Source organism: Cygnus atratus, chromosome 2 (assembly GCF_013377495.2).
Source record: "Cygnus atratus isolate AKBS03 ecotype Queensland, Australia chromosome 2, CAtr_DNAZoo_HiC_assembly, whole genome shotgun sequence".
Taxonomy (NCBI): Eukaryota; Metazoa; Chordata; class Aves; order Anseriformes; family Anatidae; genus Cygnus; species Cygnus atratus.
In genome coordinates, this window is record NC_066363.1 from 22,950,879 (window position 1) to 22,975,869 (window position 24,991).

The 24,991-nt window shown below is 37.9% G+C and overlaps 1 protein-coding gene across 1 annotated transcript in view; it reads left to right on the forward strand.

Annotated features, from left to right (window-relative positions):
• Positions 1 to 433: 433 nt before the first annotated feature.
• Positions 434 to 24,991, forward strand: part of ADAM22 (ADAM metallopeptidase domain 22) — a 64,565-nt gene continuing 40,007 nt past the window's right edge. The window contains exons 1-11 of the mRNA XM_050708601.1: positions 434 to 568; positions 4,209 to 4,272; positions 4,801 to 4,870; positions 9,586 to 9,656; positions 11,265 to 11,339; positions 13,808 to 13,879; positions 14,897 to 15,063; positions 17,064 to 17,148; positions 17,607 to 17,697; positions 19,752 to 19,803; positions 21,685 to 21,784. Coding sequence (XP_050564558.1) covers positions 4,213 to 4,272; positions 4,801 to 4,870; positions 9,586 to 9,656; positions 11,265 to 11,339; positions 13,808 to 13,879; positions 14,897 to 15,063; positions 17,064 to 17,148; positions 17,607 to 17,697; positions 19,752 to 19,803; positions 21,685 to 21,784 — 843 coding nt within the window. The 5' untranslated portion in view covers positions 434 to 568; positions 4,209 to 4,212. The remainder of the gene's footprint in view (positions 569 to 4,208; positions 4,273 to 4,800; positions 4,871 to 9,585; positions 9,657 to 11,264; positions 11,340 to 13,807; positions 13,880 to 14,896; positions 15,064 to 17,063; positions 17,149 to 17,606; positions 17,698 to 19,751; positions 19,804 to 21,684; positions 21,785 to 24,991) is intronic.

Genomic DNA, 24,991 nt, shown 5'->3' on the forward strand with positions numbered 1-24,991 from the left:
TTTGGAGCACTAGGGAGCACTTTGGATTTGTTCACTTCTTAATCAAATATTATTATTTGATAAGCATACCTTTCTCCTTAGAAGTAGGAAATTGCCTGGCCCTCAGGGCAGAGTTCATCTTATCCAACACAGCCATGTGCAGAACAGGTGTCGAGTCTAAGCCTCTCATTTCCAGCTCTCTTCAGTGAAGAAAGATGGGCACTTCTGAAGTCATTTGCTTCTGAAATCTGCCTCAGGATGCCAGGGATTTTGCACTGAAGATATCCACCTCCATTTGGTGTAGAGAGAGTCCAAATGATGATGTTTGACTAGGTACCAAACTCACGGCTGAAAAGAGATGGGATGAACCCCCTTTGAATGACACTCAATTCTTGGTACTGTGTCACAGGGTTGGCAATGCAATTATTAAATAGCAGTATTGGACAGGACAGAGTGTGATACTGTGGAACTTCCTGTGGATTTACAGTCTCAATTTATGATTTCAGGGAGGAGAACATTGCTATTATCAGGGAAAAATTCGAGGAAATCCAGTATCATTTGTTGCCTTGTCAACATGCCATGGACTACAGTAAGTCTGCTGTTTTGTTTTTACTGAGCTTTACTTAGTCTGTTAAATAAAATAAAGCTGTTTATAGAAAAGTAAGTGCTATTTATTTATTAACTGGTTTGCAACAACTATTATGAAGCTTAACAACCTTTAGAAAAAAAGTTTTAACTTGAACTTTGTAAAAGCCTTGTTTGTTTTCAGAACTCACTGCCAAAGTGCACAAGTTTCTCTTCTCTCCTCTCTTTTTTTTTTTTTTTTTTTTTTTTTTTTTTTTTTTAACTAAGGGCATATTATAGTGACTTTGAGCAAATATTGCTTTGAAATAATTTACTATAGGGACACGAGTAAAAGTAGCTGAAAATACCCCAATTAATATGAATAAAAAACACTACCAATATTGATATGAACCATTTGAAATTTGTCCATGTTGTTTCCTTGTTAGAATGACATGTTTTATTTTTCTTTCCCACTCTCTTTTCAAAGGAAAGTGTCAGTGTAGAGTTTCTTTAGTCCCATCCATTTTCTTCACAGCAGTGCTCATCTTAAGCTCTGTGCTTGGGGTAATACCTCTGATAAAGTCAAATCTCTCTCTCAAAATCTGGAATAAAGGATGAATTGTACAAATTTGTTTTAAAGTACATAATTTTAGTGATAATGTAGTTAAAGCATCTGTCATCTGAAGGTTACATGGAGCTGTGTGTTGATTGTACAGCTTTTGGACCTGTCTACTTTTGGCACTATTGAAAGAAGCTAGTGAGGTTTTCAGAGCAGCCAAGTAACTTCAGTGTCTATTGACTCTGGGAATTTCAGGTCCTCAGCACTTTTGATACTAATATCAGCTTGAAAGGTCATGGGAGCAAGAGAGCCTGAGTGTGGAGATTACCTGAGCTTTGCTTTTTTCCAAGGATGCAGGATTTAGCTGATCAAAATCTTCAGCTTATTTTCCGTCTCCAGCTATTCTGTAGTTTTAGTATCAGACGCATATGTACATGTGTTTGACTAGTTTCCTTCTTTTCTTTTTATATATTTTATATATTTGTATTTTATATTTTGTCATTCTTGCACTCATTGTCTGACTTAGAGATGTGTTTCTCCCTTTTACAGTCAAGGTTGAACAGCTCAATAAACCTGACCTCAGGTTTGGTAGCGTCAGTGAGCCTAAAAATAGTAGCATCCTAATGCATCCTGAGGGGGTTTAGCTTCATGGCTTCCATTAGCAGTGATCCATTAGGTCTTGGTCCCTGCCAGCTCCTAGGAGAAAATGCAGCAAAGCAAGGAGAGGCTGTGCACGTCCTTTCCTGGCCTCTTTTGGCTGGTTGGTTTTTAAGACTGACCCTCCTGCTACTTGGTATTCTTAAATGGAATAATATTCAAATCAAGCTCTTCTAACACAGTAATATGATGAAACATATTTTTTTTTTCCTGTATAATTCAGCTCTCCCTTGTGAAGTGTCTTTTTTTCTTTTTTTTTAAGTGCAATAGAGTTTCAGAAGCTTACTACAGCAGGCTGGTAACTCCAGCATCTGCTATGAGAAAGTATTGTTTTCCTGAGCTGTATTAACCTCACATTCTGTGACACTGCATCTTCATCTTTACAGCTAGCTCCCCCACAGTCGATTTCAAATGCTAAGTAAGTACTGCAACCTCACACTGGCAATCAGAGCTGCAACACAGTTTGGAGTTCTCAGTGGTATAATGGAAGCTAGGGAGAGCTGTCTTTTAAAAAGGTCTGCAGGGCAGAAGCTCTGCTTTCCCAAATTTTAGGAAGTGCATAATAAAGAACAGATTCCTTTAATAGAATAACAAGCTTCATATTCACAAGGTTCATGCTAAGTGTGAGATCATGCTAAGTATGAGTAAGATCTAGTAGTACCCCTAGATCTTGGCCAGTAGTCTTGGCCATGTCTTTTTTTTTTCAGACATGTCTCTGTAGAGATAATGTTGTATTTGTTTAACTAATCATGAATTGTGAGTTCTTCTCTTGGTAATGTCTATGTTGTGGTCTTCATTTTATTAGTTAAATTAATAGAGTTACTGACTGATGGAGTGCTTAAAATTATGAACTTCTTCTCAATTACTTTGCTAATGAAAAACGTCTCTCTACAACCTTAACTCCAAGCTAGCTGGTATTTTTCTTTTTCCTGTGGGATAAGGAGTAACCACAGCTTCCTATGAGTTAACACTAAAAACTTTGAATACAAAACACATTGGTTGCTGGGATATAAATAAGCTATAGTCAGGCACGACTCACAGTTCTGTGTTTCAAGACCAGGCACAAAAATACCAGGTTGTTCTTTGATTTTGCTGCCCACTGGTGGTAAATGCCTAAACTGCTGTTGTAACTGCAAGTTAGACTTTTATGACTACAAATTTGCTTGTCTGAAGACTTTACATAATCCAAATTTGGGTTTTTGAAGTGGCCCATGTTTTGCTATTGCTTTCTCTCTAGCACACCAGTGAATGTGTGATACCTTCAAAGAGCATGGCACTCCTGAAGTCACTTGGAAAAGAGCCGTGAATGCTCTGAGCGGGCAAGTCAGATCTGTAGGTCAGACGTAACTATTATTCTTATTGAGTGACTTGATCTGAGGTCAGTGCTGCTGGGTGCAACATTTACACAAGAAGTCATTTACTAATAGCACTTAGTTTTGCAGACTGTGCTTAAGTTAAATTGCAATAGGAAGAAAGGAAGTTTGCCTGATTAAAAGCTGAAGGACGTTCCCAAATCTCATATTTTTCCCAGGGAGAAAACTTCAGCAGGTGCTAGAGTATTAATTTTAAAGAAGTGGGGACAGTATTTGTTTCTGGAGACTAAGCACAGATAGTTTGAAAGGGGAAACAGCTTTAAATTGTACATGGACTCCTGACCACTTCTGATGTATTCTGTAGACTCAGCAACCCAGGCTACATCTGTGAATGTTAAATGGTTAACCCTCTAAATGAATGATGCTAAGACAGACATGCTCTTCAATGGATGCAATAGTTCACAAGTGTAATATATGCTTGTATTTCTTATCATGAGTATCGTGTAATGTCCATACTGATGTAGTACTGTGTATAGCCATTAACTTTTTCTAGAAATATGAACTTAAACTGACACAATTTAAGATGAAAAAGACTATCTGTCATAACTGCTATTACTGCAATGCCCAAAACAGCCCCTTATACCCTTGTACTTGGTACTATGCAAGATTACTGAGGAGAGAGTTAATCAAAACCATTAAAACCTAAAAATCAATTCAATTTAATAATATTTTTATTTGTATTTTTATTTGTGGGAAAGCCGTGGGCATATTCCAAAACCTCAGTATGCATATTTCTGAAGACAGATCCTTTATTGCAGGTAGATCAGTCTTGTTTGGGAATGGCTCTGAACTGGATTTTGAACTGTTTACATTAGCCAAACTTCTGTGGTATTTTTGTGTGTTGTAGGGAAGACTTATAGAAAAAAGTAAAGTCTGTATCACTATGGGAGAGAATGTCTTTCTTTTTGAAGCAAAGAAACCAAAAAATGACTCAGAATAATGTTCAGTTCCTGAAACCATTTTTAACTGCTTCCTTTCAGAAAAAAATATATTTTTTAAATATGTGAAGTTCTTAAACTTCAATGTTGTACTAATATTTGTTTATTAAATCAGTTTACATTTCCTGCTCTTGACAGTGGGATGTTCTATGATGGAAATCATACATACCTTATTGAACCAGATGAAAACTACTCTTCAGATGTAAGTAGAATAAGTAGAACTTGTAGTAGCCCTAATGTGTTGTTTGTGGAATACAGACGAGGTTACAGGGCAGGCTCTGTGGCTAAAGGATGATCCCCTCATTCCCAACTCATTAACCTGGTGTCTGAGCCCTCATCATCACAGACAGAGGTAGTCCTCCAAAAATTAGGTAGTGGTATGTGTATGCTTATGTGCGTATATGTGTATGGTCTGTAACACTTGGAAGAAGAGCAGTACAGCACCAGAGGATGAAGGTCCCTTGGAGCCAGCAGGAGAAGCCTGTGAGTGTCCTGTCCCCTTCTCTGGCACTTCCCACTCTGGGTTCAACACATCACTCTCCTCCCGGTTCAGCCTTGACTCCAGCTCAGCAGCTCTGAGCAACACAGTGTAGAGAAATGATGCCTTGTACCTTGCTCTTTTCCTAATGTAGATGTTAGATAGCAAGGACCCTTTTAGAACTCTCTTTTTAAGGCTCATGAGGTGGATTAATTATTGAATTTTAATACATGCAATTGTTTACAATTTCAGGATGACTTCCATTTGCACTCTGTTTACAAATCCAAGTTGTTTGAGTTTCCTTTGGATGACCTGCCATCTGGTATGATTTTTTTTTAATATTCATGACTATTGACGTGTTTTAGTCTAAGGCCAGATTTGTTAATCGTATTTGATAGATAATCTTCTGACATGGCATTGGTTATTTGCATATCTCTTCTTTTTCTCTATTAAATGAAAAAAAAAAGAAAAAAAATGAATCTGAAACACTGAAAGCACTGGAAAAGAACGTAAAGTGCTAAAAAAACCTGAATCCAATGAATCAAACCTCTCCTAGACCTTCACATTATGCTGTGTGTTTCTCATAACAAGTCTTGTGGTCTGTGGACTATGTTATCTGCTAGGAGTTGTAGAAAAAAAAGGACTGAGGTAGCCTAAAGATGATGAAAACAAACCCCACGTTGCCAATGGTTGATAACTTTTCATGGGTTTTTCCTATTTTGAGATAGAGGGTGAATACCAGGTGTGAGCAAAAGTCTGAGGGACAGTTACTTGCTAAATATTGTTGCAGTTCTGTGATCCTCTTGTCTCCAGTCCATTCAACACCTTTCACAATGTTGGCTGTAGTGCGGGTCGTGTATTTAGGTACAAATGACTTTGGAGGTAGAAGTGGTTTCATGTGCTTGTAGTGATGAATCCCCGCAAACACTCGATATTGTATATGGAGGGATAAGAGATTTTTAAAAAATGAGTTTTCATCTGAGAAGCTGGCTTGTTATTTGAAGTTAAAATTGCAGTATGTGTGGCATACCCCCATTCTATCAAGGACCTGCTAGTTTTACAGATGCGTTTTCCTACTCTACAAAGTATCTCCTAGACAAGTGAAACTGTCCTTCATAGACACTCATTTTAGTAGAAACGACTTCTGGACTACTTTGTTCTTAGAAGGAAGTTGCAGATGTCCAGTCGTCTTGCTACAAAACATATGACATATTTGCATGGGATATATTTGTCCTATGATAACAGCTGGATCTGGGATGCTACCATGCTAGGCATTGCACATAGATGGGTCTTGTCCTGGAGCATGGCGTGTGCAGCTTTGTTAGTTGTTAAACAAAGCAGAATCATTTGGAAGTAGGAGACTGCTAGAGCTGGGCACTTAGTAGATATCTGTCAGCAGTCATGTAAGATTTCCTAATAGTTAAGTTTTATGTTTTCAAGATTGTGAAGTAAACAATTATTTTCTGTTTTAAGCATTTTGAAAAGGAATTAATTGCAAGCAGAATCCACCTGTTTCACCTCCACCAAAGCGTCTTGATTTTCAAAAAACCTGTCAAAATAATGCTTCAGACTTTTTCACAAAATCCAGATATGCTTGTACAGTTTTAATTTTACTGTAGATACCAAATAAATAATTACTGGCTTTGCTGTAAAAAATCCAGCACGTGGTATAATGTAAGCTGTTTCTATTAGATTGAATTAAAATCATAAGACTGCAGAATAATTTAGGTTGAAAAGGTTGAAAAGATTTAACTGTAGAAAGCTAGTGGTGTTAATTACACAAATATTTATAACGTGGTACAAGTTGCTAATCTATCTCTTTGTTCCATACACAGAGAAATAAAATTTAACTTACAGTTTGCTCTTCCACTTCCCCATACTTGTTTTTGTAAGACAGTTTGGAGGACAGTTTCTGAGGTCTGTTTTGAACATTTCAGTAGATGTAATAGATGATATCCTCACTAGGAATCCCAACACTTTTATTTGTCGTTGGTTGTTCAGCTTAAGACTATCTTTAAGTCATCCAATGTGCATAGCCACAGCTCCAGAGGATGGGAGCTGTTCCCACCACCACCTGCTTCTTCACCCCTTTCCCCCATGCCCACATGAGCACCAGAGTTTGTCCCCATACGTGCAGTACACCCTGCCAGATCTTCTTTACTCCTAGCACATGCTGCCCCACCAGGATCACTGCTTGGCACCACCGTGTCTTTCCCACCTGTCTGGAGAGTGAGGACTATTATCTTAACTCGTGTTTCGTTGTTGTTGTTTTCTATAAAAATGTCTGCAATTAATTGCTAATGGTATAGTTGGATTTGATTTTTTTTTAAGTACTACAGCAGAACCATTATTGTTAGTAGCAAGCAATGTGCTAGGCTATGTCATCAGTATTTCTTGTATTCCTTAATACTCTCCTAATTTATCAATTTGCTCAGCCTAAGCAGCCGTTCCTTGATGTCAGGAGTTTCCTCTTATCTTCAAAACAGTCTGTGAATAAGCTAAGATTTCTTCTCAGCACTGCATTAAGAATGGATTGGATGTATCGTGAGATTCAATATTGATGTTAGAAGGGAAAAATCAAGTAATAGGGATTACTCAATATCAGTAATAGTGAAAGCACAAACTGTTATACCACAGTTTGATAGAAATGTGCTTTTTACATTCTTTTGTTCCTTGGGAATTAAAAAAAAAAAGGGAAGAAGAAAAGAGGTATTGCAGAAAATAATAGATTGTACTGTACTTTGCTGTAGCATGTAAAGGTAATGAGGACTTTAAATAAGGAAAGCTCATCTGACAACTTTGCATGCTTAGAGCCTTTGAATTCATAATTAAGTAGACTGTGATTTTTCTCCCAATCTGTGTTGAGATATTTAGTGCCCTGGCATTATCTTAGGCAACGCTCTGTTATCGAAGGTGTTGTTTTTCAAATACTGTTGAACAGATGTCCTTTTCTTCTGGGGTCGCTTGAATTCTCTTTATGTTTTTTCAAGGTAATATGTTCCTGTCAAAATTTCTGCTAGGCTTTCTCAGCTATCTGCATTTCCTGTGTGATTTTGCTGGTCATGATCTTTTGCCTGAGGGTCCCTGGCTGGAAATGCACTCTGTGTGAATTCATCCAGCTTCTGAATTATAGCATAGTGTTAATGGGTGTTAATGTGTTAACGTTAACGGCTGCATCTTTCCTCTCCAGAGACGGGTGACTTCCGATGGTAGGGAAAATGATCACATTTGCTGGTCAAGTTATCTGAGATCCCATACACATATTGTAAATTACTATTTTATTGATTAAGAAGTTGTATTTTTGCCAGTTTCATTAATGATGATATAAAATTGAAAACAAAAGGTTGAGAGTCAGTTGTGTGGCACTAGAACACAGTCTGAATTAATCAATATATCTAAAGCACAATCAAGTCAGAATTTGTTGGGAAAAAAAAAAAAAAGTTTTGTTTTTTCATCATTCTGAGCTCAAGAGACTCCAGGTATATAAGCAATATACAGGGACCCTTGGATATGATTTAATTTATTTTAGGTCTTTTTTTGTAAAGAAAATCTTCAAGTGCACCAGTGTAACCATGAAAACATTATTAAGCAATGGGCCTATGATCGTCAAGCCCCCTTCATAGAAGGGTATCTGCAAACTTCAAACACCAAAAAAGACTTTGCCAAGACTATAACAGTTAGTCGAGCTTTGCTTTCATTATTTTTATTATAAGTAAATAGCCACTCCAGGTTAAGATTAGTACTTATCCCTGGTATTCTTTTGTCAGATGAGCAATTCAACTTCACATCTTAAGCTTTTGCCGACAGGCAGCCCTATCAAGTCCCAGTCGTTACTGTATTCAATCCTATTATTTGGACCTCATATAAAAAATGCAGTTAATTTGCTGTAGGATGGGAGGTGGAGCTGTAAGAAACCTCCTGTACTCACTAGTGGAACTGAATTATTTAGGATTTTAGAACACAATCAAAAGTTGTGTACAAAGGTATGTGAACTGGAAGTCCCTTGTTTTACACAACTCCTATAGTACTACTTCTCTGAAGGACTGGTAAGTTACCAGGGAATATTGCAGTTTTCAACCCCAACTGGGCTAAAAGAACGTCCAATGTTAGCTAAAATACAAAGGAGGGAAACAAGGCAAAGGAAGAAGTCAGATTACAAAATAAGCAACTGAAAACAATTTATGTTTCAAAAAAAGACCTTTGTGGGGGTATGTGAATAGTTAATATATTTATAAGAGATAAGGATTTATACAAGATAAGGATTTATATGAGATAAGGGTTGCTGTTGTATAGGGAAAAGTGAAGGAGAGAATATCAATCTAAAAGCAAAGATGGAAAAATACTTCTTGGACATTTAAAAGGTTGAGATCAAGTGTCATCTTCCTTTTAGCTTATAATGTGTCCCTTGCCATGAGTGGCTAGTAATGGATTTGGCAAAAGGGATTTGCCAAAAGAATAATCTTGGTGCTTATGATTAGAGGTTTAACAAATTTAAGACACAGTGGGATTAGAAGGGAAGAATATTGTATTGACAAGGAGCATAGCCAAAATCCTATAACATTTCTCCCAACTTTAACATGTTTTACTTTGTGAATATAATCTTCTTAAAGTGTTAATTCTGCCTTCCATGCTCTTCTTATTAATTTAGGTAGCTGTTGTGAGAGCTCTGTGAATGTCTGCTGAATTCCCCAAAATGTGATTCACTCCATGGAAGGGTTGTGCTAATAATATTACATCCCCGGTATTGGTGAAGTTTTGGCACAGAACAGCTGCTGTGCTTTCTGAAGCGCGACACCCCCAGATCATCTGTTTCAGCAGACCCAGATTATCACTAGTAGGGTTTTTAAATAAGAACCCTGTTACTGGGAAGCAGCTGTACTGTTGCCTCCTTTCTAGCTGGAACCTTGCAAAAAGGAGTTGTTATCGCATCTGATGCATGGAGGAATGCCATACTACTGTCATGATGCATCAGGGTCACTAACTGTTGGGCTGTATTTCTGTAAACACTCAGTGTATTTGCCTGTGTTTTCTGCTTAGAGTTCTGGCAAATGAATGCTACATCGCAGAAGTTTGTTGTAAAGCCAAGACACAAAAGAAGTAGAAGGCAGGTATGTGCCAATATGCTCATTCATAAGTAATATGCCATCAAGTTTGTTTGTGTCTACTGGATTAATTCATCCAGATGGAGTTCTGCTGCTGCTTCTGGACTGGTGTGAGGTCTCTATATACTAATAGAGATGTAACAAAAAGAGGTATCTAATGTTGACAAAGCATTTCTGGGTTCTCTTGGACATTGCCCACCTGAAAAGTTGAGCACTTCTGCTGTCACCTTTGATGAGGTGCCACCAAAACGTCAGTTTCAAGAGATTCACTAGATAGCCCATGTGTGGCCAAGCACAGCACCCCCATTCCATTATATTTATAAACCCACAAGGCAGTTCCTCCTCTAGGCTCTATTTAACCTGCTGCTGAATCTCAAAAATAACATTTCTGTCAATGTTATAAAATTGTTAAACACTGCTAAATTGCAAATGAAAAAAATAATATCTAAAATATTTTCTCCCAATTTGGACACAGAAACTCCAAATTAATGAAACATTTACAAATTGTTTTCATGTTGCAGTGATGACAAGTAGCTACTTTATGTCACTTTGATTTAAAATAAATATTCTGAACTGAGATTTCAATCCCCATTTGTCAAAGGGGAGGAGACGTTAACTTTGTACCTGTGCTCTGCAAAGACAGCAACAATTCCTTATTTTAGGAATAGAGCTGAAATGATGGCACAGGTCAAAATAGAGTTGGGTCAGGGGTCTGAACAGTGCAGGAAAAGATGAAATACTGACAGCAGTGGGAGGAGAAGATAACATCTCTGACTAACGTAAGCATCTCAGAGTCAAAAGAGAAGTGAAAAATACATTTGAGAAATTCCAGAAATCATTCTAGTGGGTCTTACTTTACATCAGGTTGTTTGCTACCTTTCTATAAACTAGCCATTACTCGGCATTTTCAACTCATAATGATATAATAACTCTCCTGGAAAAAAAAAATCAGAAAACAAGGGCACCATGGAGAAGCACTGCAATAAATGTTTCTAAATGAGAAGTGTGTAAGACAGAGGCGGGTACTGCATTCACTGTGTTAATCAAGCAGTCTGCGAATAAATAATACACAGAGATTTTTTCATAAGAAACTCAGGAGGGATTCGTTTCTTAGTGAAAAAAAAGTTTATAGATCATACAAACCATTTTTAGAGATGTGGGCCCCACTGGGGATTGTCTATAAAAAAACGAAACTTGGAGTTAGTTGGGTTATAAGACTTAATTTCATTGTTTAAAGTCATATAAATGTTCTGGAGGAGGTGAAATATGGGGACTATATATTTGAAAAAAATAATGCAGTCCATTCCTTTTCACCCTCCACAAAATATCCCAATCAGTTGCACAGTAAATACATTTACTCATTTTTACTACCTGTTAATCCAGGTAATTGACCAAACGTGTACACATAGAATTGGTCATACAATACATAGTGTACATTTAAGAATTTTTTAACGTGATGTAACCAAGCACCAGAAGTATCATCAGTATCTGAGAACAGAATTAAGACAATGAAAAAATTATGTGTGAGAAGTTTTCTGAAGCTGTTTCCAGTTATCAGTTACGCTTTCTGTGTACTCTGTCATAGACTCTCTTATGGTTATATTCTCTCTGTAGGTTCGTCAGATTCCACGTAAAGTTGATGAAGAAACAAAATACATCGAGTTAATGATTGTAAATGATCATCTAATGGTAAGACTGGCGTACCTCAATATCTTATATTTATCAGTAACATAAAATTGTCTTAATTGTCCTATAAAGGATAAGCAATAAAAAACAACATATGGCCAGAATAAATTCACTATATCCTTAAGAAAAGAGCTTATGGTCTTGTTAGCCATTGACAAAAATGTGTCTGAATTTTAGCAAGGTAATTTCACCAAGAATTCAGGCAAACCAGGCTTGAGTACCACAGAAAGCATCATAAATTAAAACTTTGTGTCAAGAAGGTGACTGATGACAGTGGGACTTAAGCTGATGGCTTTCTTTTGGGCTTTCTTGAGCACATGTCTTAGTTACAGCAGCTCAGCAATCAATAATGTAATTATTGCGGTCGTGCAGCTGCTGTTGGCAGTGGGGAGATTAATAGTGACTAGATTTTTTGATACATCCAAATAAATGTAGAGAAAAATATTTTGTTAATAGCCCTCAGGCTGGTCTTTTATGGCTTTAAAATCAGTGTATCCATACATATCTATCCTTTCTAAATGTACAGTGTCTCCCAAGCAATACTCAAACTGCCAAAAGCAGGCATCAGAATCTAAAAGGAATATGTCACTGTCCTTGGACAATTTTAGTGATACCAGTGTACTCCCATCATCTCAGTTTGCTAAGCGTAGCAATAAATTCTTGAATTAAACCAAACAATACTGGATGCAAGTTTCCCTTAACTGGTGTTTTTGTGTTTGTCCTGAAGATCTGAAGCTGCAGCTTTCCCATTGGGACCTCATCTGTCTGGGCTAATAACCCCAAGAACAATGTTTCCTAATTTTGTTTAATTATAGCTAATACAAGAGTCAGTCGACTTGGAAGTTTCTTCTCTGAAACAAATGTCTCTTAACATCCATGGCCAGATAAGTTGAATCTTGAATTGACCTTGGAGATCTTTTCCACCCTTAATGATTCTATGATTCTATGAATAATTTTGTTTTATGAGGAGGAAGGGTTATGTACTCTGGACTCATCCCTTGCCCTATGGCATGCACATGTGTTTTGCTCTTTCTGTGTGCATGCAGTAGGTGTGGTGCTCCAGGTGGACTCAACTGCCAGCCGCCAGGTCCAGGGGACACTTTGGTGGGCCATCCAGAGGTTGCCCCAATGGGGCTGTTTCACCTTCCTCGGATACTCCTAAAGGGAGTGATTAGCCTCATGGTTTGTCCACCAGCCTATGCAAGTGCCAAGCTGCTGCATCCTACCTAGCCCTGGGAGCTGCATCCTGCCAGCCCTCCTCCGCCACTCACTGCTGCAAGGGTGCTGTGTCCTCCCATCTGCCCCTTTGGCTGCTCCTCCATTTCATCTACCCTGGGAACAAAGCTCTTAAATCCTTAGAACAGACTTATAAATTAGTATACTGAAAACCCTTCTGTAGGATGCTTGGAAAAGCTGGAGGCCTGAAGTCTGAGGTTCTATTTGCAAAAATAAACTCAAGTCGTATTCTTGTTTCCCTTCTTTATTTTCTATTATTTTGTGCCTTTTCCATTTCATCCTTTGTCCCATTTTTAGCTTTGCAGTCCTGTCCTTCTGTTATTTTAGTAAGTATAACTTCCTCTTTTTTTTTTTTTTTTTAAAATTTTTTTCCCCCTACATTTCTGGTCATAAACCTGCCTTTCCCACCACCCAGCTGCTTGACACTTCTTGAACACTAAAAGATCAAAACTTCCAGAAAATAGGGAGCACACTCCATCCAAAGTGAAGTGTCTTTAGGCACAAGATAGTCAAACATTTCTGAAAATTTTTGCCTTTAAGTCCTGAATTCTTCTAAGATACTTATGACTTGCGTACTCATGTTGCTCATTTATAACGGTGTTTCAGCAGACAAGAGTACCTGGAAAAGTATCTTCAGTGTTAAAGATCATCTTTATTGCGCTGTAATACACGTTGCAGTAAAGGTGCCATTGCAGTCTGATTGTGATTTGAACCAGTTACTGTGGCATTATGCAGTGTGATATTATAAATTAAGAAATGCAGAAGACAGTCTAAGAGAGAGGGCTGGAAAAAAAAAAGAAATCTGGTAGGTTAACACACAGATACAAGCATTGTCGTGGTAACACCTCTAAACAAAACTCAGCTATGGAAGTTGTGTTGCTAATTTCTGTATTGGCATTTGGAAATTGCCTTTAAAATTGCAAATAATGAAGCTAATGAAGAGAGTAACAATAGGTTCCTGTTCCTATAGCATTTTTTCAGTAAAAATCTAATAGTGCTTCCAAACAGGAATTAACAGATCTTCACGACAGTTGTCATGAGGCATATCAGTAACGTGCTTTTCTGAGCAATTTTCTACTATCACATACTAGCATTACATTCAGCACAGGAGACCAAAACATGCATGGAGGTTCTGCTGTCGGTATGATTACTTTTTACTTTTTTTTTTTTTTTTCCAGAAATGGAGCTCGTTTTTCTAGATCTGTGCTTATAACTTATCTGTGTTTGTTTCACAGTGTAAAAAGCACCGCTTATCAGTCGGCCATACAAACAGCTATGCTAAGTCAGTTGTGAACATGGCAGATTTAGTAAGTATCACTTGGCTGAATGTTCTTTTATGTGTGAGATGAATCATAGGATTCTCCTGCCAATAAATGTAGCAGTTGTCATTTCATGGTATACTTAATAACAACATATGCAACGTTCACAAATTTTCATCTAGAAACAAAGTCAGCTATGGATAAAGACTTTGTCTAGCATAAAGCATTAGAGATATTTTTTGTGGCTGCAAACATTTAAGTATCCTTTAATCAGATCAAAACCTTGAGTTTGAGTTCTAAGAGAACCTTAGACAGGATGGTTTTTAACACTGGTTCATTTGTTGACTGAGACCTAAAAAATCATCTGAAATTTGAATGCACTAAAATTTCTCAAAAAGAAAAAAAAAAGAAGCAGCAGCATTTGAGTAAATGAGTTAGAATAGGGACATACAAATGGATTATGTGGATTATATTTGTGATGCTCAATAGGAGGATGAGGTGCTGGCTTTTACATCTCACTACTGAGAAGCAATACTAGAAAAAGAAAAATGCAGTTCCCACTCTGGAAAGCATTTGGTGTGGATTAACTCCCAGCATTGAACAGCTGCCAACAAGGGGTTAAATACTCCTGTAGAGGTTTATAGCAGTGAAAACAGGGGTTTTGTAGATCACTGTTTGGTATAAGAGATACCTCTTGTGTCACTGGGGTGAGCTGGGCACTGTGAAAGACCCTTTCCTGCCAAGTCTTTGACCTGTTTGAAATGCTTCTGTAGCAGTTTGTTAAAATTCCACCGATGAACCTCTGCCTGAGCAGGACCTGCAAGGGATCTGTGCATGGGCTTGGAGGGATGATTGAAGAATTAGGCCTAAAACCTAGATATTGCTTTGTTTTCATGTTCCTTTGCTGCTTTTAAGGGAGACAAAACCACCTGGGAGAACCTAACGTATGTTAGAACAAGCTGAATATTCAGTTACGTAAAAATGCAACCTGGTACAACAGAAGGGGTAACCCTCACCTTTACTCTATTTGACATAATATCTTTGTTCGTTCTGTTACTGTACTAGATTTATAAAGAACAACTTAACACCAGGATAGTGTTGGTTGCCATGGAAACCTGGGCTACTGATAACAAGTTCACCATATCTGAAAACCCCTTGGTGACCCTACGTGAGTTTATGAAATATAGGAGGGATTTTATCAGAGAGAAAAGTGACGCAGTTCACCTTTTTTCGTACGTAACCTCGTGTGATGTTTTCTTACTTTTTATTTTTATTTTTATTTTTATTTCCTTTCTTGGGGGCTGCTTGTCCTGAGTGGCTGATGCATCTCCTTTGTGTTTTGTGTGCAATCTGCCATAATTCAGAAAATGATGTTTCTGACGGGGAGCTGGGAAAAAGCTAAACCAATGCACAACCTGCCTGCCAGTGCAGCTAGAGGTTTTCCTCTCCTTTTAGTTTTAATGTATGAAGCTCTAGCTGCATGTGCTGTAATTGATTCTTGGTTGTTATGTGCAATCACCTACTCTGCAAACAGCAGCCTGCAAGGTGATGCATGGTTCCACCTCGTAGGTTTGCTTCTTCAGCAGTAGAGCACAGACAGCCCTGCTGGACTATTTAAAAGCAGAACATTGGCTTTGAAACCCATGAGATTTCCTGCTTAAAAAGCACTATGGCCTGCTTTTCTCCACTGAATGACCTGCATGCTGCAGGATTACTGATGTGAGTGTTTGAGATCTTCAAACCAGTTTGTCTTCCAGAGAGACATGCACTACAAGATCTGGGAGGGATTTTATTTCCTCCAAATTTCTAAATTGTTTTGGTAGGAAGATTGATATAGCAAAATACATCTACACAAATAAAAGAGAGGTTCATGATGTTTTTGATCCGCAGGAGACAAGCCAGGTGAATTGCTCCGTTGAGTTCTCATCCCTATCTGCTGACTGTTTTAGGAACCCATATGAATAATTTTAGCCTAAACTCCTCACTTTCACATGACTTCAGTAGGGTGCCAGGTTATCCAGCCCCAGTATCCAGCCACTCAGGCTTTTTTACACATGCTTAATTACTGTCATTGCCTTCCTATGTAAAGAGAACTAGTAAGATCTGCAAGTGCTGCCTGCAGATTTTGGTTTCTCTGTGTCTCAGTTCTGTATCTGTAAAATGGGATTTTTTTTTTTTATTATTATTATTTTTTATCTTTCGATCTTTCATGTATCTTTTCTGGTGATCTTGTAAGGTCTTTGAGGGGAGTGTTCTCATGAATGTTAGTGGCTTGGCTAGAACAAAGAGGGCCCTATTTCTCCCTGTGATTGGACTCTGGATACCACTGCAATGCTAATTCCAGTGCTGTCCGTAACACCATCTCCACTGGTATTTGAGGTATTGCATTCTTAGATTGCTTGGAAATATCCAATTCTAAAATTGGGTCCCTGAGTAAGACATGGCTGAATTGGGAGTAGAAGTATGACAGCACGCTGGTAACAAATGAACGTTCCCCTTTAGCACAATGAGCCCATTGCATTCTGTTTCTTGGTGTTCTTCTGTTTTCCTTTGAGAAAACTGATTTGCATCAGCTTGGCTGGATCAGTAAGCTGAAGTGGTATAGAGGATATTCTGTCTCTGGTAACTGGCAATCATTCCTGCCGATGTGGTCAGCATCAGAGGCATAATTAAATTTAGGCTCACAGTGTGGTTGTCCCCTGGATGAGGCCAGTTCTGGGGAGTTTCCACCTACCTCTCCATCAGGGGGCCACTGACACATCTCCCTTTCATTTTTGCCACATCTGCATTGCCCAACTAGACACATGTCTTTTTTACCAGGCCTCCGTGCACTGCAGCATGGTGGCCTGTCTTGTGCTCTGCCTGTAGCATGTGCCAGAGTAGGTTTTGGAAGTCACTTGCTGAACGAGTATGTCAATGAACAAAAGGGTGGTGAGATAGAAAGTAGTCCCCTTCTTATTTTCTTTTATGTTAGGTAATATGAGAAGAAGGAGGGAAGAAAAAGGGAAGATAGTAGAACTTTTCAGGGGATAATCTGTCATGTGAGGTTTGTGAGTGGTTATCTGTTCTTCCCATTTTGTTTTTGCATAGTTAGCAGCATAGTGGTGACATCCGGCATTTGCAGATGTCGGTTTCTCATTTGGAAGTGAGAAAGGTAAATACTGGGATGGGTAGATGCAAAACTCACAGGCTGAGTGGGGTAAACTTCCTTTTCTTTTCCTTTTTGTCAAAGGGGGAGTCGATTCCAGAGCAGTCGGAGCGGTGTAGCCCACACTGGTGGAATCTGCTCCTTGCTTAAAGGCGGAGGTGTGAATGAGGTAGGTGTGGGTATTGGTATGAGGAAAAAGTGGTGGAAAATTGTCTGCACAGAATTTATCAGTGCAGTTCCTCGAAATATCTTGCTGCTTTGCTGCTGCAGAGTTTTAGTACAGCTCTATAAAAGGAATGTCTAAATGAAGAATGGTGCTTGAGTAAATTTGGATATGGGTTCAAATACACTTTTCAGCAGATTCTGCAATATTCTGTCATTCACACTGTAATATTCTTACTATTCATACAACAGCAAGAAACAAGCAGACTTTCTCTTACTTAACTTGTTCATAAGCCAGTGTTTGGTCTTCCTCACTTGTCCATATTCTAGCTGATCTGAAGTAAGAACTATACCATTGTGCATCTTATTTCACCTTTTGTTGCCTTTAAATGAGAAAAGCTTCACCTGTGTCTGAGATACTTGTACCTATCTGATTACTCTTCCTACCTTGCTACTTTCTTTCAGTTTGGAAAGACAGACTTAATGGCAGTTACCCTGGCACAAACCTTGGCCCAAAATATTGGCATTTTCTCAGACAGAAGAAAACTAATAAGTGGTAAGTTGGTTTGCTTTTTCACCCTGTCTCTAGAGAAATCTTGGAGAAAATCTTGGAGAATCTTAACAGTATTCTTTTATATGTTAAAAATGTTTCTCACACTGTTTGCCCAGAGAGGTTGTGGATGTCCCATCCCTGGGGATGTTCAAGACCAGGTTAGATGAGGCCCTGAGCAACCTGATCTAGTTGGTGGCATCCCTGCCCATGGCAGGGGGTTGGAACTGGATGGTCTTTAAGGTCCCTTCCAACCCAAGCCATTCTATGGTTCTATGATTCTGTGTTGGAATACTATTATTTTTCACATAATAACATGAGGAGACACTGACATACCATTGTTTTTTTCTGTTTAAATGCTGTGATTTCCCCCTGCTCATAATTGCTGGTATCACTGGTGTCTTCATTTCATTAAAAATAAATCATGAAGGTGTCTGTCAACATTCATTCCAGGGAGATTGATGTCACACCCCCAAACTGAATGTTTGCCATCCTACAACACAAAGGTAGAGAGACAGACATTATTAAACCTATGGATTAAGATAAGCCACCTCAATCCTGTTATGCAGAATGGATTTGACAACATCAACAAAGCTTTTTTCACTGTTTGCCTTGAATGAAATCCTCTTCTATATGACCCAAATATCCTGTATTTGCCACCATGCTGCTACCGTTTGTCTACTGTAACCTCAGTATTTAACTTCTTAGTAACCCCTGTTTGTCTGTATTGCCTTAATTCAGATCTTCCCCTCCCCACAAGTACCTCATATTCCCTGCTTCACATGGGATGAAGACCCAGCACATGGGCAGCAATGGACGATTAGAATGATAACACAGTTTTGAAACTATTTCAATGATGAATTGGAGTGCTTAGTTATTCGATCATGCATACGTTTGTAGCTGATGAATAAACAAGATTAGTACTGCTTTTTTTTTTTTTAATGGGTATGCAAGAATTCAGTATATTGAAAGTGTATTAAATTTACATTTTAAAATATAATTGCGATATTGAGTAACAGATATCTGCTTAGATGAATTTTGTTTTCAGCCATTGTAAAACAGCATATAATGGAGAGATACATCTGCTTGCAAAGGTTTTTGCAGTTCACATATTTTTATTTTGAAAAACATTTGAAAATGTGGGACGGATGCTCTGTGCTACCTACATGTTCAGTACTCATTTTCCAGCTGCATATAATTAACCTGATATCAGGACAGGGAGAAAGTGAAAATAGTGGTAGAGGTGGCTCCCCTTTTTTATCGCTGATCACAGGGGAAGGCCAAGTCTTTGGGTAGGGAAGGCGGAGACATAATTGTTGGGCAGAGCCTCATTTCCTTTCTAATCGTACTATTAAAATGGAAGCAGCAAACTGTTGTTCATGTGTTACAGTATAGCAAATTGCAGAAACAGAACGGTAAAAAAGCATACGTGCAGAGCATATACATAGAAAGAGGCACAAAAGACAGTTCTGAAAGCAGAGGGGAGGGCTGCACTCTGCAGGCTTGGGAGCATGTAAAGAAGGGAGGGAAAAAAGCTGCTACATCCATCTGTACTATGTCATGTTTACAGACTGTATTATGCATTTTTGTGTGCATTATTGTTTGCTTTTTCTTCAAGCTAAAATTTCCCCAGTCACATCAGCATAGGAGTGGAAGAGAACTAAAAACTTAGAAGATGGATTAAACTGATTTTTTTTTTTTTTTAACTCTGAAAATTTGGGGATCAAATATCATGGCATGGGAGAAGTCAGGGGAGCAGACTCATGATTTGCAAGGGCCAGAGGCTGACATTGGAATTTCATCTGACTTCATTTAAGGGAAGGAAAGAAAAACAACATATTTTCAAAGCTTAGGAATGCACAGAATCATGTATAGTTTTTGAAAGAAGGCTTGTCGTTGTGCACTGATATACTTAAGGCGTGCATAAAGGAGTAACTGATTCTTTTCAATTTGTATTTAAATCTGAAAGTGAGTTCATTACAGTGTGATTTTAGTGACAAGAAATGTATTTTGTACTCACGAGACTTAAGATGTAAATTTTACTTTTTTGTTGTTGTCAGGTGAGTGTAAGTGTGAGGACACGTGGTCAGGATGCATAATGGGAGACACCGGGTAAGGCATTCATTAGAGGAAAGTCAAGTCTTGCATACAATGACATAAAGCAAAAGCATGAAAATGTTTGCCTTTTGCATTTCAGTGGACTAATTTGTGTGGATTAATTTTCAGAAAGTAAAGTATTACCTGTAAAACATACTTATAATAGACACTTTCAAAGAAATGCATGAGGGAGTTAATAAGAGGATATGAGGATCATTAGTAACCACTGGTTTAACTCACTGAGCACAGAAGCTCAACAACCAAGCATGGTTATTGCAAAGAAGCAGAACCATGTTTCACTTCTTCTCTTCTGTGAATTTGCTGCTGAGTTGTGGAAACAAACAATGACACATCCCAATCTGTAAAATAGTGGGATCAAATTTCTTATGTATGTTACATTTTCAGAGGTTCTATTGCAATCTTTCATCTACAGGTTTCATTTTTTATCCTCTAATTTGTGTGATAACACTAGAAAAACTGCTGCCACTGGAAGTTTAGTATGCTTATACCCACATATAATATCACTGGAGAGATTTTGATGATGCTTTCGTGTGTGTGTTCAGACCTTAATTCTTCATATTACAGACCAGTCTTCATGCATATGAATTGAACTATAGTCTAGTTTTAGATCCAAACAGTACTCCAATTTTTTAAAAGAATTTCAATCTGACTTGCAAATTTTCACAATAGCTTTTTGTACAGAACAATTTTAAACAACAAAAACAAATAAAAAAAACCCTCATTTAATTGAAAGCTCTTTGGAAGAATCTGTTGTGCCTTTTTTTACCTTGTTTAACTAAAAGCAAGCTAGTTAAGATTGTTCTGATTTTTATTATGTTAAAAAGTCAATGTGGTAGTCATTCTTCATTCTTGTAAAAAGTGATTCCTCATCTAACATCCTTTAAATTCTTTATCTGAAGTCCAAACCTTTAAAATAATTAGGCACTCGAAAAAAAATATGCATTTATATATAGGTTATTATTGAAGGATTTTGAATTCCACAGTCTCTTCAGTTCTTAGACCTAAGTCATAAACACTAGAGATTATGTTTTGCAAACCATCATTCCTGGTAATGTAGGATTATTTTGTGTAGTATTTCTGCTTACAGTTTTTTTTTTTTATCCAGTGATGAGCTGATACAGGAAAGCCCTTGAGACTCCAAAATCTGTTTGAAGCATAAGTCATGACTAAGGGCCTAAATACAAAGATCACTTAAGTTACTTTGGGAAGACCTCTTTCCCTGTGGAAAGGATCCATGCAAAGATTCTTCACATCTGTTAAGGCTCATATTGCTTTTAAGTGCACCTCAGATTGGCAATCTGTGCTCAAACGAATTTCATTCAGTGGGGCACAAGAGAGAGGGAAGCTGAAATGTTAGCTGATGTTCATTAGAAACACATCTTAAAATGGTATAACTCTATTATAAAAAAATTCTGTGGGCCAAGAGAGCAATTTCATCTAAGAGAGAAATGAACCATGAGCAATCTTTAAAAGGATGCTGTGTGGGAAAGGCAGCTGTTGTCTCCTGTGGTAAGTACAGGAAGAAATAAATGTATTTCTGAGATCAGGCCCTTTAGTGGAACTGTTCATGTCTGTGAGAACTACACCTTGAGTAATAGGATTTGTGATATTTGGCATAAAATAACTTGGGGAAATCTTTTATACTTCTCACTTTACATGAGCTCTGTGTCATTAAAAGATGTTTGCCATTTACTAAAAATGATTTAAAATATAAAAAGAATTTCAAGCAAATATCTTCACTCTGATGCTGAACAGTGTATTTTTAGCACCTTTTCTAATGTATAACATTATATTTCTTTACAACTACTTTGAAGAAAGAAAATGTACTATAAAAAGCACTATAGAAGATAATGCTGCTACCTTATTTCTTTGCAGGTATTATCTTCCAAGGAAGTTCTCCAAGTGTGATATTGAAGAGTATCATGAATTTTTAAATAATGGAGGTGGATCCTGCCTTTTCAATAAACCAACCAAGGTATTAAATAAAACCAAGAAAAATTAAAGTGATAATATTGGGGAAAAAACAGACAAATACATTTTGAGATTTTGTTTTCTCTTTACATTCCCAACTTCCTGGTGACATCTGAGTGAAAGTAGCTGATTTTAGTCTGTACTATTTAGGAAATTATATTTAAATCTGTTTTTAATAAGTAGTTTCATATCCAAGAGAGTTCTCACAGGCTTTGATCCTTCATGCAATTTTGTTCTGAATATTGCAAATACAACATACTGCTGAATTTATTAGCTGAGACTTCAAGTGTCTTGGTAAATTTTTGCACAACTTTAATTCTCATTTTCTTTGGACTGATGTCTTTGGCTGTGAACCTCTGGAAGTTGAAGTAAGATCGGTTTTATTTCACATTTGTCTCAAGATGAAGATACTGCAACAGGGTGTGCACAGCTGTGCAGCCAGGTGGCTTTTCAGCCACCATTAGGTACAAGTGGTTTTAGTAGACTGCCTCTTGAAGAAAGCAAAGTTTTTGTGGCTTTCAGAAGAGATTTTGAGAACTTGGCCTTATGTTTCTGATGCTGAAAGAGACAGAGCAGGAGGGAGAGCCCTGAGAAGCAGGGGACAGATGCAATGGAGCTGCTGGGAGGAAGGAGAGCTACAAAAGCATCAGGACCACCTGAATGACTGGCACATCCCCTCCAAATTTGTCTGAAAGGATGAAATCAGAGTTCTTGCTGCATGAATCTTGGAAATCAAGAGAAGTGGGGAAAATCTCTTGAAAGTATTCTCCTTTTCTTTGCTTCACATGTCTGAATTTTGACAGCTAGAGAGCTATATTAATGTGAAGGATGCAAAGAGTATGAAATGATGAACTGAGATATTTCAGAGAAATAAATACAAAGCAGGGCAAAAGAAACTCCAGCTAAGATATGCTTACTACACTGGAGTATTTGCAGCAGAGTTTCAGTATATTCCTGCTCCATTTACTGAAGCATATGTTAAAACATACAGTAATCAGGATAATGATCTTGAGTCTTTTCTACATAAACATCATTAAACATCCTCTGTTTAATGGCTGTCGTTCAAAAAAGTGAAGGAAAGAGGCTAAGGCAGACAGTCCAACATGGAAAAATGAGTTGGTAGCCGAGATGGTCATAATATAAAAAACAAAGTCAGTTCTGGTGCAAGCGTGTTCCTCCTGGTGTGGCTGAGGAAAAGCATATCTTCTGTCAGCCACAGATTTTCAATAAATATTAAAGAGAGGAAGAAAATGCATGACATCTGGATAAGCTGTGTCTGCTTATTTCTCAAAGTTTTGCCTCCTTTTCATGGAAGAACATATTAAAAGTGGAGAGAAAGCACTGTGATACATTAATAAGATGTAAGGTCTCTCACTCTTTAAAATGTTCCTTCATTTTAGAAGTTTGCTTTTTCTCATCTCATTACAGACAGAGAGAGAGATGTTGATGGTTTTATTTCTTTGCTGAGTGAATAGTTTCCATAGTGTAATGCTGTTTCACTAGGGCTTGCTTTTGTGATTATGTTCATTTACACATCTGTCACTCTGAAAGACACAATTACTCTAATCTCAATTTAGATTAGTGGCATTTGATTTTTTTTTTCTAATGGCATATGAAAATATGAAAGTCAGATGTGGAAGCCAGGGTGATTGATACTCTTCTATGTACTGCTGTTCAGTTTGTGTTGAAGTGATTAACAATGGATGTCTGTCTAATTCACGAGGCTGTCAAATACAAGTGTTTTCTAGAAAGGGGGGTGAAACAACAGCTTACTTCCACTTTCCAAGAAATATGAGATGAAACCGATGTGTCAAGGTGCAATGGTTGACAGTGCTCCACTGTAACATCAGCTGTGATCCCCAAAATTACATTAATCACTCCTGAAGCAGACTGAGCATAAGGTCTTTTCACATGAATAGATGAATTATATAATAACTTCTGGGGTTAAGCTATGTAATTTTTTTTCTTTCATTTCCTATTTAGTTGCACCTGCATACTGCAGCAAATTGGCCCAATGTTTTAAGTAATTACCCTCTGTTATGTCCATCTACTTGTCTGCATTGTGCAGCACACCTAGAGATACTAAAGAAGTTAAGCTTTCTGGCAAAATATTTAGGAAACAAGCAGTTTTAGCAACTTTTTAATAACTCTGACAGATAATTGCTTGCTTGTATTTAATGTAACATTCTACACATGCTTTGCATGCTGCAGTCGAATTTCCATTTCAGCTGGGGGATCCAATAATAGCGATCAGTCTGTGCCACAAGCCTTGGGCTGGTTTGTGTCACAGAGTAAGCGGGGTGATGCTCCATCCTGTGGGCTACTGGTAGAAAGGCAGCAGCCAGAGAGAGCCACTCTACACCACGACTGAAGTACTTGTGCAGATGGCTCGTAAGCAGAGAGGTTTGTGGAATGATCCTAGTTTAATTTGGAGAGCTCTGAGTTCAGGCTGTCTTGGTGATGCACTTCTATACCTTCTCATTTACATATTAAAAGCAACAATTATGTTTTCTTATGCCCAAAGAAAAAAAAAATCTATTCGAAGAATTACCTTTAGAAATCTTAGGAAAAGGGAAATGAAACTGGAAAGAACAGACTATAAGTGTCCCTTAAAAGAGCATGGCATGGGTCCTGTGTAAAGTACAGTGAATGAATCTAGCCTCTGGGAAAGAAAAGTACTACTACAAATATACGGATTGGACAGACAGTGCTCTCAGACACATGATCTGATTTTTATTTTTATTTTTATTTTTATTTTGGGTGGTCCTTTGGGGACCCCGGAGTTGGATTTGGTGATCCTCCTGTGTCCCTTCCAACTCAGATATTCTATGATTCTATGAATTAGACATTTTAAGTTACAGTTTAGTGGGGAGACTGAAGGGAAAGAGAAGGGAAGAAGCCTCACTGGCTACACATTTTTGTGCCTGAGACGCAAGCTTATGGAAAACTGCTGCAAGTTCGTGACCATGGTAAAGGAAAAAGAGAAGGAAATAGCACCTGACTGTACCAAAAACTGAGAAAAAGTCCCAGCCTCTTCACTCTCCCTGCACTTCTGAGCCATGTGGTGTGGTCCCAAGGGACATTTTTTACAGTTATTCTTTCTGAAGGCATAATGCAGGATTCAAACTGTGACACAGCCCTCATCACGTGAATTCCAGAACAACTACAACTCCTGTGACAATAATGAAAATGTGATGTTGTCTTACTGTCA